General features: G+C 45.0%; 1 protein-coding gene across 7 annotated transcripts in view; it reads left to right on the top strand.

The window, feature by feature from the left end:
• LOC110486281 (SRC kinase signaling inhibitor 1) overlaps nt 1–15,410 on the top strand; it is a 56,406-nt gene that overhangs the window by 5,453 nt on the left and 35,543 nt on the right. For 4 of the 7 annotated variants that reach the window (XM_036940979.1, XM_036940977.1, XM_036940983.1 and 1 more), the window contains 2 exons: nt 1,544–1,579; nt 12,218–12,416. In XM_036940979.1, the coding sequence (XP_036796874.1) occupies nt 1,544–1,579; nt 12,218–12,416 (235 nt within the window). The remainder of the gene's footprint in view (nt 1–1,543; nt 1,580–12,217; nt 12,417–15,410) is intronic. The other 3 variants (XM_036940978.1, XM_036940980.1, XM_036940982.1) reach the window with 2 other exon arrangements.

The following is a 15,410-nucleotide window of genomic DNA, read 5'->3' as shown; positions in this document are numbered from 1 at the left end:
CAGTGTGCCTGCCTGCCCTGTACACCAGGCTGCCTCCTTAGTCCATAGCCAGGCCCTGCAGGACTGTTTAACACGGTGTCAATGAGAGAGATAGAGGGAGGAACACCTTAGGCTTAGAGAGACTGGCATCACGTAGGTCAGGGGGGGATTCCCACCAGCCATAACCAGCTCTCCAACTAGCTAGCTGACACGTTTTTCATAGTTAAATGAATGTCGCTCATCTATTATAAATGACCACGCTGGGTGAGAGACAGACGTGGGAGAGGATAAAGTAACAGCAAATGATCTCTTGCTGGTGTCCATAATAAAAATATGATGAGGCGATATCGAAAGGAAAGACTGAGAAAGAGAAACTAGCCGACGATGATAAATCAAATGAAGAAAACCTAGGCTACCTGTCATTTTGTCCTATCCTCACGCCGGTGGATATATGGCAGCAGGGAAACCGGTCACTCCGGTAAATGAACTGGAAATTGCCTGCAGAGAAGGATACGGAACTATAATAAGAGTTTAGATTTGGGATCAAAATTCATAAACTGTCGCCATCTTTTTAATTTACATATGATTGTGAGGCGTTTCCAGGCCGTTGGAAGCCTGACCTGCTTTATAGCGCACGGTGGTTATTATATTTTAATGGAAAGAACTTCCTCGGGCCTAGACTAGCATGTGTCACAGTAGAGAGGGGCAAAGGGAGGGAGAGGAGGACAAAAGGAAAGAGGAGGGAGAGGCAGTGAGGTAGTGGGTTAGGTAGAGAATATCAGATGGATAGAGAGAGAGAGGCAGGTGCAGCGAGGGAGCAAAAAGGAAGAGAAAAGAAGAGAGAGAGGGGGCCTGTCTGCCGATGGATGATGGTGAAGTCTGGGAGACAGGCCAACATCTGAACGACTGACAGAGTGGCCTGTTTAATTCAATTTCACTTCTTTCACTTAATCCTGTCAAACGGCACAGCCTGTAGCTGGGTCCTACTTGGTTTGAGTTGCAACATTACATTCACAAACAGATCCACCCCATCCTCTCCTGCCCACATCCACAACACCTAATGTTAATCACTTACTAAGAACATTGTAACCTTCTTGTTGTATTAACGATTCCCTTAATGGGCTGTCAATATGCCCTGTGTTGGCTCTGATGCAGGATAATGACATGATGCTTGGGATAGTGTGTGTGTGTGTGTGTGTGTGTGTGTGTGTGTGTGTGTGTGTGTGTGGGGGGGGGGGGGGGGGAAGTGGGCTAGTAGGATGTGTGCAGCATATTTTGGTCTGGGAATGGTCCCACTTCTAAGAGCATTCGATGCTGGTGTGTCACTGTCAAGGGCTTTTGGGGTACCTATTTCAGCCACTCTCTCTACCGTTCCTCTTCCCTCCATCTCGTTATACATCGCTCCCTCTGTCTCTTGTCCTCTCTCTCCCTCACCCATCATGCAATTTCCCAGAGAGTTGATTTCATTGTTGTCAGATACCTGAGAGTAAATGTCTAACACTTCTCTCCCCCCTTTTTCTCCCTCTTTCTATCTTTTCTCTCTTTCTTTTTCTCTCTCCCCCAGCAACAACCCAACTACTGGAGCTTTAAGGTCAGTGCTGTAAGTGACAGTGTTACTGTGTCAGTTTGGGTTTCTCCATCCACTGTGGTGTGTGTGTGTGTGTGTGTGTGTGTGTGTGTGTGTGTGTGTGTGTGTGTGTGTGTGTGTGTGTGTGTGTGTGTGTGGCACATCTCCTATGGCTCCTATGGCACATCTCTCTCTCTGCCTGGTTTCTGTAGCAGCCCTGTGCCCGTCGTACCGCTGGCACACAGACTCTCAGCTGGAATCTCTCGAGTCTCAGGCGGCAGCAGCAGCTTAAAGCCTTCAAGCTCCGTTTACTCTGCAGGAAACGATTCTCCCAGGATTAATGCCACCTCAGTCAGTCAGCTAGTGCCTAGTGCTAATGGCTAACATCCATGTGACCTTGCTAGAGTATTACTCAGGCTAACTGAGACGTTAAGAAGAAATTACAGTGCCCTGTTGCATTGTGGAAATGTTACTTTGACATTTCTCAGACGTCCTTCTATATTACTGACAGGCTTTGAGGTTAGATATGCTGTATTTAGGAGAAATGTACAGTTATATGGCATGTATTATTTCTGTTCTGGCTTGCCTGCGGATACATCAGTGAGGGTATATCTGGCTTGCCTGCGGATACATCAGTGAGGGTATATCTGTCTTGCCTGCGGATACATCAGTGAGGGTATATCTGTCTTGCCTGCGGATACATCCGTGAGGGTATATCTGTCTTGCCTGCGGATACATCAGTGAGGGTATATCTGGCTTGCCTGCGGATACATCAGTGAGGGTATATCTGTCTTGCCTGCGGATACATGAGTGAGGGTATATCTGTCTTGCCTGCGGATACATCAGTGAGGGTATATCTGTCTTGCCTGCGGATACATCAGTGAGGGTATATCTGTCTTGCCTGCGGATACATCAGTGAGGGTATATCTGTCTTGCGTGCGAGTGTCATGCTGTGGATCTATGTGAGCTGGCATGGTTTACGGTGTGTTGAGGGTTATGTTTCATAGATGTTGTCTGGAGGCTGCTGAGGCACAGCATGGATCTACACAGAGAGGCTTTCAGGAAGTATTGTCATCTGTGTGGGAAGAGGCCTCGTCTGAGGTTTACGCTTCCCTGAAATATCATCCGGACAGGGTGGAAATGTTACCAGATATCAATATCCAGATCCCTGACACATCTACCCCAGAGCTATGTAATTATTACAATATCCAGATCCCTGACCCATCTACCCCAGAGCTATGTAATTATTACAATATCCAGATCCCTGACCCATCTACCCCACAACTATGTAACTATTACAATATCCAGGTCCCTGACCCATCTACCCCACAACTATGTAACTATTACAATATCCAGGTCCCTGACCCATCTACCCCACAACTATGTAATTATTACAATATCCAGGTCCCTGACCCATCTACCCCACAACTATGTAATTATTACAATATCCAGGTCCCTGACCCATCTACCCCACAACTATGTAATTATTACAATATCCAGATCCCTGACCCATCTACCCCACAACTATGTAACTATTACAATATCCAGATCCCTGACCCATCTACCCCACAACTATGTAATTATTACAATATCCAGATCCCTGACCCATCTACCCCACAACTTTGTAATTATTACAATATCCAGATCCCTGACCCATCTACCCCAGAGCTATGTAATTATTACAATATCCAGATCCCTGACCCATCTACCCCACAACTTTGTAATTATTACAATATCCAGATCCCTGACCCATCTACCCCACAACTATGTAATTATTACAATATCCAGATCCCTGACCCATCTACCCCACAACTTTGTAATTATTACAATATCCAGATCCCTGACCCATCTACCCCACAACTATGTAACTATTACAATATCCAGATCCCTGACCCATCTACCCCACAACTTTGTAATTATTACAATATCCAGATCCCTGACCCATCTACCCCAGAGCTATGTAATTATTACAATATCCAGATCCCTGACCCATCTACCCCAGAGCTATGTAATTATTACAATATCCAGATCCCTGACCCATCTACCCCACAACTATGTAATTATTACAATATCCAGGTCCCTGACCCATCTACCCCACAACTTTGTAATTATTACAATATCCAGATCCCTGACCCATCTACCCCACAACTTTGTAATTATTACAATATCCAGATCCCTGACCCATCTACCCCACAACTATGTAATTCTTACAATATCTAGATCCCTGACCCATCTACCCCACAACTTTGTAATTATTACAATATCCAGGTCCCTGACCCATCTACCCCACAACTATGTAACTATTACAATATCCAGATCCCTGACCCATCTACCCCACAACTATGTAATTATTACAGTGTCCAAAAAAATCTTTAAAAACCCCTCTCACGTCGAGACACATTTTTTTGCGCTCCCAACAAGCTCTAATCAGAGGCTGTCAGGCAAGCGGTTTTCTTGGAATGACTTCCTGCAGCTATTGGACAGTCATCAAATCGCTGTCACAATATTCGATTTTCTCTTCATTTTTCTACTTCCATGACTATGTGGAACTATTATTTTCACACCCTTGATCAAGTGCTCGCCTAATAATGCTTGCCCACTTTTCCAGTGCTCTTCCACATTAATGACATCACGGTGTCTAAATATGGAGATTAATATAATTAAAAGCCTACTGATTGAGTCACATTCTCAACAGGCTGAATTAGACAGAATTAAAGTGAAGGAGGAGAACAGGTGATAAGATGAAGAGGTAGAAGAAGAGGTAGAATCCAGCCCGATGGAGATTATTCTGCTGTATGGATCAGACCTGGGTTCAAATACAATTTCAAAATAAACTTTCAGATGACCTTTTTATTTTTTTATTTTTAAACAAGCAGTTGAATATTGGAATGCATTTCGAAATACACTTGGAAAGTATCTGAAAATGCTCAAATACACTGACTCAAATTGTCACGCCTTGACCTTAGAGATGCTTTTTTATTCTCTATTTTGGTTAGGTCAGGGTGTGACTAGGGTGGGTACTCTAGTTTTTGTATTTCTATGTTGGCCTGGTATGGTTCCCAATCAGAGGCAGCTGTCTATCGTTGTCTCTGATTGAGGATCATATTTAGGCAGCCTTTTTCCACCTGTTGTGTGTGGGATCTTGATTTTGTATTGTAGCTTTAGCCCTACAAAGCTGAATGTTTCGTTTGTTACTCTTTCTTGTTTTGTGCCGGTTATCATTAATAAAAAATGATTAACCTACCCCACGCTGCATCTTGGTCCGACCATCCTTCCAACAACGATCATTACACAAATAAACTCCCATGCATTTAACCCAGGTATTTGAACATATTATTTAAACTTAAGTAAAAGTACTTGTTTGGGCTGTGTATTTGAAAATACTCAAACACACTGTTACGGTTTTCTTCCTGGGAAGGAGAGGAGGACCAAAATGCAGTGTGGTTATGGTTGAACATCTTTAATAAAGATGATAACGTGAACAATATACAAAATAAGAAAACATGGCAAAACCAAAACAGTCCTAACTGGTGCAAAACACAGAGACAGGAAACAATCACCCACGAAATACCCAAAGAATATGGCTGCCTAAATATGGTTCCCAATCAGAGACAACGATAAACACCTGCCTCTGATTGAGAACCACTCTAGGCAACCATAGACTTACCTAGAATACTACACTGAACACAACCCCATCGATCTACAAAACCCCTAGACAACACATAATCACCCATGTCACACCCTGACCTAACCACAATAATAAAGAAAACACAGAATACTAAGGCCAGGGCGTGACACACACAGAAAAAAAAGTTAAGAGGTTAAATAACAAATACTCAAACACACATGTATTTGAACCCAGATCTGGTATGTATGTATTCTACTGGCCTGGCCCCTTTTCTATTTTTCCTAGGCAAAGAAGACTACCAGCCATCTCAGGCGTCATCCCCCCTCCCTAGAGTACACCATTTTCTTCACTCTCCTGCCTAGCGAGCAGATCGCATCAGCGAACAATCCAGTGCAATTTGGCAGAGCAATTTCTTCCATGCATTGATGACTCCCCGTATTATAAAGAGACTGAGCTCGGCCAAGGGGGGGGGGGCTGAGAGATAGATGGTGCGAGTGAAAGCCAGAGATAGAGGGAAAAAGTAAGTGAGGAGTAAGAGGGAGGTAGATTGATTTATTATGGGGGGTAATTTTTGTTTCCAATTTTCGCGGAACGGCCGTATGCTTGCTTGTTTTCTAGGCTCTTCTCTACCTGTTTGGTGAAATAGCACAAAGTGTGGGGAGAGAGCGAGTGTGTGTGAGAGCAGGGCTGTACAAACAGACATAGACTGCAACAGGAGGAGGAGGAGGAGTAGAGGGGTGTAGAGGGGTGCTCGGCTGCTGTGAGAGCTGTCCAGAAACAGAGGTGTTGACATAGAGAGACACAGACAGCCGGAATGAGAAGCTACTTTTGAGACGGATGAAAAACTGATGGCGCTCTGAGGGGTGTGAGCGACAGAGCGGGAAAGGAAGGGGAAAGATGGCACAGAGAGCGAGATTGTAGAGAGAGAGAGAGAGAGATGGGGAGGGAAAGGAGAAATACGTGCACTGATTATACAAAACATTAACAACACCTGCTCTTTCCATGACAGACTGACCAGGTGAATCCAGGTGAAGGCTATGATCCCTTATTGATGTCACCTGTTAAATCCACTTCAATCAGTGTAGATGAAGGGGAGGAGACAGGTTAAAGAAGGATTTTTAAGCCTTGAGACAATTGAGACATGGATTGTGTATGTGTGCCATTCAGAGGGTGAATGGGAAAGACAAGGGTATGGTAGTAGGTGCCAGACACACTGGTTTGTGTCAAGAACTGCAACGCTGCTGGGTTTTTCACGCTCAACAGTTTCCCGTGAGTGTCAAGAATTGTCCGCCACCCAAAGCACACACAGTCAACTTAACACACCTGCGGGAGCATTGAATTCAACATGGACCAGCATCCCTGTGGATCCCTTTTGACAGTCCATGCCCCGATGAATTGAGGCTGTTCTGAGGGCTACTCAATATTAGTAAGGAGTTCCTAATGTTTGGTACGGTCAGTGTACGAACAAGGAAAGGTGGCTGAAAAGTGGTTGAAAAGGCCAGAGAATGGAAGGGGGATAGAATAAGAAGAGAGAGAGGTGTGAGGAGTGTGATGTAAGTCAGTTAAAACCACTTGAGGTCGATGTCCGTGCCCACGCGGAAATCCAATTAGCATGATAAAAAAACATCGCCATAAAAATCCATCAGTTTAAACTAGAGATACCTGTTTTTTTTTGCATTGGATGTGTCTCAATCCACTGCATCCGCCTATGTCGCACTTCCGCATCTGTGGTGAAAGGTGAAAGAGCTAGAGCGGTGTTTGTCAGACCATGAGGCATCCCGGAAATCGGTCTTCTTACCAAAATCGTTAGTTTTCCTCTACAACCCCCGTAAGCGTATTGGGGTTCGTCTAAAGTCGGTTCAGCCCATCTGACAACTTCTGTCTAGCATCCGAACAGTAATGACCCCTCTGTGGAAAGGTGAGACTCACAAACACGTACATGTTGGTTATTTTCCTCTAAGCCTCACAAGACTTGTCTGAAAGTCCCCTGGTACCAGTTGAAAAAAGGTATGGAAGTATATATGAAGACTGATTAGTGCCAAAAATAAGGTGTTAAATACATGTAAAAAAATAATCATCATGTTTCCTGGACTTTCTTATATCTCTCAGATACTTCCTTTAGTTTTTTTGGGAGGGACTATATGTTGTTCCATGTAGTGAATCTGTAATGCAATGTACAGTATGGGCTAATAGCAGTAATGAAATGTACAGTATGGGCTAATAGCAGTAATGAAAAGTACAGTATGGGCTAATAGCAGTAATGAAATGTACAGTATGGGCTAATAGCAGTAATGAAAAGTACAGTATGGGCTAATAGCAGTAATGAAATGTACAGTATGGGCTAATAGCAGTAATGAAATGTACAGTATGGGCTAATAGCAGTAATAAAATGTACAGTATGGGCTAATAGCAGTAATGAAATGTACAGTATGGGCTAATAGCAGTAATTCCAAATAAACTTTTTCATCAAATAAAATGTATTTATTTTGATACATCAGTGGTTCTTAAAATTCAATCTGTGACCTTCTTACAACAATTCCATTTGGCTTAGCAGAACCCCCCAGCCCATCTTAGACAAGGCTTAGACTCTTATGGGTTAATAAGTGTCTCTCTAGCAACTATCCCTGGTGAGACAGATTCTTCTCAGATCTGAGAATAGTGAGAATGTCTCTTTCTGACTAATAAACTCTCAGTGGAATGTCTTATCACTTATCGCCATGGTAATTAACAGCTAAAGAGAAACCAGAGACCATCACCCCCTGTCATGTGATCCTGGTGGACTGGACTCCAACAGCATTTTTTTCTGTGTGGCCTTGCTCCCAACTGTTAACTTCAGCCTCTCAACCTATAACAAGCACTTAACCACAATCACGACACTGACCTTCAACCTGACCCACTCTGGGTATGTACAAGAGACAAAATAAACTCAGCAAAAAAAGATATGTCCCTTTTTCAGGACCCTGTCTTTCAAAGATAACTCATAAAAATTCAAATAACTTTACAGATCTTCATTGTAAATGGTTTTAACACTGTTTCCCATGCTTGTTCAGTGAACCGTAAACAATTAATGAACATGCACCTGTGGAACGGTCGTTAAGACACTAACAGCTTACAGACGGTAGGCAATTAAGGTCACAGTTATGAAAACTTAGGACACTAAAGAGGCCTTTCTACTCACTCTGAAAAACACCAAAAGAAAGATGCACAGGGTCCCTGCTCACCTGTGTGAACGTGCCTTAGGCATGCTGCAAGGAGGCATGAGGACTGCAGATGTGGCCAGGGCAATAAATTGCAATGTCCGTACTGTGAGACGCCTAAGACAGCGCTACAGGGAGACAGGAGGGACAGATGATCGTCCTCGCAGTGGCAGACCATGTGTAACAACATCTGCACAGGATCGGTACATCTGAACAGCACACCTGTGAGACAGGTACAGGAAGGCAACAACAACTGCCCGAGTTACACCAGGAATTCACAATCCTTCCATCAGTGCTCAGACTGTCCGCAATAGGCTGAGAGAGGCTGGAATGAGGGCTCGTAAGCCAGACATCCCCGGCAACAGCAACGCCTATGGGCACAAACCCACCGTTGCTGGACCAGATAGGACTGGCAAAAAGTGCTCTTCACTGACGAGTCGTGGTTTTGTCTCACCAGGGGTGATGGTCGGATTTGCGTTTATCGTCGAAGGAATGATCGTTACACCGAGGCCTATACTCTGGAGCGGCATCGATTTGGAGGTGGAGGGTCCATCATGGTCTGGGGCGGTGTGTCACAGCATCATTGGACTGAGCTTGTTGTCATTGCAGGCAATCTCAACGCTGTGCGTTACAGGGAAGACATCCTCCTCCCTCATGTGGTACTCTTCCTGCAGGCTCCTCCTGACAAGACCCTCCAGCATGACCCACCAGCCATTCTGCTCGTTCTGTGTGTGATTTCCTGCAAGACAGGAATGTCAGTGTTCTGCCATGGCCAGCGAAGAGCCCGGATCTCAATCCCATTGAGCCCGTCTGGGACCTGTTGGATCAGAGGGTGAGGGCTAGGGCCATTCCCCCTGAAATGTATGACCTTCCTTCTGGAAGAGTAGGGTAACATCTCACAGCAAGAACTGGCAAATCTGGTGCAGTCCATGAGGAGGAGATGCACTGCAGTACTTAATGCAGCTGGTGGCCACACCAGATACTGACAGTTACTTTTGATTTGGACCCCCCCTTTGTTCAGGGACACATTATTCCATTTCTCTGTTAGTGATATGTCTGTGGAACTTGTTCAGTTTATGTCTCAGTTGTTGAATCTTGTTATGTTCATACAAATATTTACACATGTTAAGTTTGCTGAAGATTAACACAGTTGACAGTGAGAGGACGTTTCTTTTTTTGCCGCGTTTAGAGAGAAACGGAGAGGGGAGGGAGAGAGAGAGAAAAAAGAGGGAGAGATTGGGTTTGTTGTTGGATTTAAAGCAGTTCATAGTCCTAGGTATGTTGGAGCCCGCTGTGTCCTCCTTTCCATTCAGTTATATTTCCTGTGAGATCATCTTATTTTCTTCCTCTGTGGTATTATAAGAGCGTGGGCTCCTCACAGTAATTGAGTGCTATTGAAAAAGCATGAATTGACACCATAGGATGATAGGGAGAGGTAGAGGAGAAGAAGAAAAGGTGCAGAGAAAAGTGGAAGAGGTGCAATCACAGTTTTCCTCTGAAGAGAGAGAGCGTGTCTAGCATTACAGATGTCCTAGCAGATGGTGAGTTTACCTGCCCATGATGATGCACAGGAGGAAATGGTTCTAGGAACGCTCCCCGTCTTCTATCCCACTGGGCACCCACTGGTTGAATCAACGTTGATTCCACTCCATTTCAATAGAATTACATTGAACCAAAGTGGAAAAGACGTTGAATTGACGTTTGTGCCCAGTGGGACATCACTTTGACACCTTTACATAAAGTATCTACGGCAACAACACCAAGTCGATTTGGTTTCTTTCCTCCAACACATGGAGCGAACATATTTTGTTCCGCTGGGGGAAATCTACCTTTGTTTCTTAAGTGTTTAGTAGAATTTTGTTTAGTAGAATGACTATACAATGACTCACACCTGTTTTTCCAACAACAGTCAAAGTGAAAGATTCTCATTCGGTGAGTTGCTGGAGTTTGTTGACAGATCTTCTCTCCTGTGTGTGTGAGAGAGACAGAGCTAGTTTCCCCCTCTCCACTTCCTCCTGAGTTCTGTTTGAAATTTTGCACGGTCTCCCCAGTTCGGTGTGATTTGTTGAAAAGATCCTCTGTTATGTAGGAACAAACATTAGGAAGCAGCGCTTTGATTATTGGTGTGATTAGAGATGTGGCTCGCTCCTCTATAGGATATGTATATTTTATCTCTGCTGTGCTGAGTCAAGCTGATGGCTGTGTTTTATCCATCTGCGCTCTGGCTTTGTTTAGCCCTGGAGCTCTGCTTGGCTCACTGGAGCTGGTGTTTGTGTCTGTTGTGTGTGCAGTGTGTTCTGTGTGTACAATATATGCGCTGCTGTGTGGTACTATGGACTGGGTTGTTGTGCTCCCTGCTCAGTGTGGTCGTTGCTTAGATAAATGACCCCATTAGAAAGCACAGTGGGGGCGATCCGTCAGAGCCACCCTCTCCCTGCGTGCCCAGACACTGTCTGCCTGCCCACCAAATCTAATCAAATCAAATATGATTTGTCGCGCACACATATTTAGCAGATGTTATCGCGGGTGTAGTGAAACGCTTATCTTCCTAGCTCCAACGGTGCAGTCATTTACAAGTGCCACCACTCTGTTGTGGGGCTGTGTGTGTGACTGCTCTGTGTAAATGTTTGTGGTTGCAGTATGAACAGTGCGTGTGTGTTTGTGTGAGTGCATGTGTGCGTGCATATGTGGAGCGGACTGGTATCAAATACATCAAACACATGGTTTCCATGTGTTTGATGCCATTCCATTTGCCCCGTTCTTGACATTATTATGAGCCGTCCTCCCCTCAACAGCCTCCTGTGGTGTGTGTGAATGCATGTTGTGTGTATTTGTGAATGACCTCAAAGCGAGCACTGCTGGGAGTCAATGAGCACAGCACTCTGTGAGGCTGCGTCTCGCCTTCCTAAATACAAGATTAATGAGAGTCTCGTAGAAAAACATGCTGAAGTCTTATTGAACCAGGACGAGGGATGAAAACGACAGAAAGAGCAGAGGAGAAGTTGTGTTCTACTTGGTGCGGGGGGCTAGCGAGGGGCGCTGGCACTGTACTGTAATGTAATGTGGGCTCGATGTGTCTGGCTGGCTCTGCAATACTAACAGTCGTCAGCGAGCATTCTGGGAGCTCATTAACGGAGTCTGGGAGCTGGAGGAGACCCGGCGGTGGGGATAGGGGAGCCAGCTCACTGAACAGAACACAGCAGCCTAGCAGAACACAGTTTAGTAGCAGCAGAGCAGCTGAGGAAGAAGAGATGCTGCCTGGGCCCAGGCCAGGTCTAGGCCAGTAGAATAAACCCAGAGTGACAGCCCTGATCTAGATCTACATGGCCTTGTCTAATCCAGACAGCCCTGGCCTGCACTCATTTAAGGTTGGCCAGAGGCCAGCAGGGCCCCAACCAATAGGGAGAGGATGCAGGTGTAGGGGGAGAGAGAACTTTACATAAGCGTTAAAACATTAAAACAGGTCTCAGGTCTCACCAGGTTATTTTGTATCTTCCCCATTCCTACCTACTGGTCCTCAGTGGATCCCAAATTCTGAAGGTGTTGTGTTCTGGACTTCTGCCTTGCTTTATCCCTCTGCTGTCAGCACTGGTGAACCAACAGGCACCGTCACATGATTCCATCCCACCCTATCAGAAAGAGGAAAGATTGCATCAGTGTGAATGTTGGTCCTGACATGCTGATACATTATGTTTATCTTAATTGTGTTTGTTTGTCTTATAGTCTGTTTATTGTTTGTTACCTCTTTCACGTTTCTCTGTACTCCTCTCTGTCAAATCCATTCTTTCTGCCTCTTTCTCGCTCTCCTCTCCCCAAACAAACTCCCTCTCACTTTCTCTCCACCAGAGTCGTAGCCCGCGTCACTCCCAGTCCACCCAGTCTGGGCTAGCTGAGCAGGCTGCTAAACTGTCCTTTGCCTCAGCTGAGTCTCTGGCTGAGACCATGTCTGAGGCTGACATCCCCCTGGGGTTCAGCCGAACCAACCGCTTCCGCCAGAGTCTGCCCCTGTCCCGCTCAGCCAGCCAGAACAAGCTGCGCTCCCCAGGTGAGACCCAACACCCACACTGGAGCTGGACATGACCCAGACAGTGCAGAAACTATACATGACGTGTACATGATCCCGTCTTAACCTTTACCAACTACTGCTACAGTAAGACAGTGCTCCCCAGACGAGACCCACAACACACTGTACAGATAATATACATATACAGTGGAGGCTCCTCAGTGGAGGAAGGGGAGGACCATCCTCCTCAGTGAATTCCACAAAAATAAAAAAGAGTGAAACTTTAAAACAGTTCCTTTTTAGATAAACCTATAGTAAATATATTCATATGTCACCAAATAATTGATTAAAACACACTGTTTTGCAATGAAGATCTACAGTAACCTCAACAGCATTCTGTAGGGTATCACCATGGTGTAGCCGGAGGACAGCTAGCTTCCGTCCTCCTCTGGGTACATTGACTTCCATACAAAACCTAGGAGGCTCATGGTTCTCACCCCCTTCTATTGACTTACACAGTAATTATGGCAACTTCCGGAGGACATCCTCCGACCTATCAGAGCTCTTGCAGCATGAACTGCCATGTTGTCCACCCAATCAAAGGATCAGAGAATGAATCTAGTACTGAAAGTATAAGCTACACCTAGCTAGCACTGCAGTGCATAACATGTGGTGAGTAATTGACTCAAAGAGAAAGAAAGAAAATAGTTGAACAGTTTTGAACAAATTCATTTCTAAAAATATTAAGGAGAAGCAAGAGAAAGAAAGAGAGATGTTGAATTTTTTGCCTGGTCACAGACACCACAAGCAAAGGGAAAATATGTGAGGACAGCACGTAGATGCAAGATGGAATTAACAAGCAAAGTGATCAAGCTGTTTATCTGTGGCTGTTATGAAAGTGAACTGTTTTTGCGTGTGATCAGGGTGTATTCATTCCACCGATTCCGTAGAAAAAAAATTCTTAAAAGGAATAAAGATCAAATTAAAGTTTTTGTCACGTGCGCCGAATACAACAGTGTGTAACGGGATTCTTCTGTTGAAGGAGAGGCGGACCAAAACGCAGCGTGGTTATTTAGATACATCTTTAATAAAGATGAAAATAGAACAATATACAAAAACAAGAAACTTGAAAAACCAAAAACAGCCCTATCTGGTGTAACAAACACAAAGACAGGAACAATCACCCACAAAACCCAACACTAAACAGGCTACCCAAATATGGTTCCCAATCAGAGACAATGACTAACACCTGCCTCTGATTGAGAACCATATCAGGCAAAACACAGAAACAGACAAACTAGACACACAACATAGAATGCCCACTCAGATCACACCCTGACCAAACAAAACATAGAAACATACAAAGCAAACTATGGTCAGGGTGTGACACAGTGAAATGCTTACTTACAGGCTCTAACCAACAGTGCAAAAAAGGTATTAGGTGAACAATAGGTAAGGAAAGAAATCAAAACAACAGTAAAAAGACAGTGAAAAATAACATTAGCGAGTCTATATACAGTAGCGAGGCTATAACAGTAGCGAGGCTACATACAGGCACCGGTTAGTCAGGCTGATTGAGGTAGTATGTATATGTAGATATGGTTAAAGTGACTATGCATATATGATAAACAGAGAGTAGCAGTAGTGTAAAAGAGGGGTTGGCGGGTCGTGGGTGGCGGGACACAATGCACCATTTCAGCCAATGTGCGGGGGCACTGGTTGGTCAGGCCAATTTAGGTAGTATGTACATGAATGTATAGTTAAAGTAACTATGCAGATATGATAAACAGAGGGGCACACAATGCAAATAGTCTGGGTAGCCATTTGATTACCTGTTCAGGAGTCTTATGGCTTGGGGGTAAAAACTGTTGAGAAGCATTTTTGTCCGAGACTTGGCACTCTGGTACCGCTTACCATGCGGTAGTAGAGAGAACAGTCTATGACTGGGGTGGCTGGGGTCTTTGACAATTTTTAGGGCCTTCCTCTGACACCGCCTGGTGTAGAGGTCCTGGTTGGCAGACAGCTTAGCCCCAGTGATGTCCTGGGCTGTACGCACTACCCTCTATAGTGCCTTGCGGTCGGAGGCTGAGCAATTGCCATACCAGGCAGTGATGCAACCAGTCAGGATACTCTAGATGTTGCAGCTGTAGAACCTTTTGAGGATCTGAAGACCCATGCCAAATTTAGTCCCAGGATCCTTAGCATAGTGATGAGCTTTGAAGGGACTATGGTGTTGAACGCTGAGCTGTGGTCAATGAATAGCATTTTCACATAGTTCCTGTTGTCCAGGTGGGAAAGGGCAGTGTGGAGTGTAATATAGATTGCATCATCTGTGGATCTGTTTGGGCAGTATGCAAATTGCAGTGGGTCTAGGGTTTCTGGGATAATGTTGATGTGAGCCATAACCAGCCTTTCAAAGCACTTCATGGCTACGGACGTGAGTGCTACGGGTCTGTAGTTATTTAGGCAGGTTGCCTTCGTGTTCTTGGGCACAGGGACTATGGTGGTCTGCTTGAAACATGTTGGTATTACAGACTCAATCAGGGACATGTTGAAAATGTCAGTGAAGTCACCTGCCAGTTGGTCAGCACATACTCAGAGCACACATCCTGGTATCTGTCTTGCCCCGCAGCCTTGTGAATGTTGACTTGTTTAAAGGTCTTACGCACGTTGAGCGTGATCACACAGTCGTCTGGAACAGCTGATGCTCTCATGCATGCCTCAGTGTTGCTTGCCTCGAAGTGAGCATAGAAGTGACTTAGCTCGTCTGGTAAGCTCCTGTCACTGGGCAGCTCGCGACTGTGCTTCCCTTTGTATGTAGTCTGTAATAGTTTGCAAGCCCTGCCACATAAGACAAGCGTCGGAGCTGGTGTAGTATAATTCAATCTTAGCCCTGTATGGTAGCTTTGCCTGTTTGATGGTTCCTCGGAGGGCATAGCAGGATTTCTTATAAGCATCCTGGTTAGAGTCCCGCACCTTGAAAGCGGCAGCTCTACCCTTTAGCTCAGTGCATATGTTGCCTGTAATCCATGGCTT

The sequence above is a fragment of the Oncorhynchus mykiss genome, chromosome 13, assembly GCF_013265735.2.
Source record: "Oncorhynchus mykiss isolate Arlee chromosome 13, USDA_OmykA_1.1, whole genome shotgun sequence".
Taxonomy (NCBI): domain Eukaryota; kingdom Metazoa; phylum Chordata; class Actinopteri; order Salmoniformes; family Salmonidae; genus Oncorhynchus; species Oncorhynchus mykiss.
Note: the sequence above shows the minus strand (reverse complement) of the source record. Positions and strands in the feature narration are given on the sequence as shown.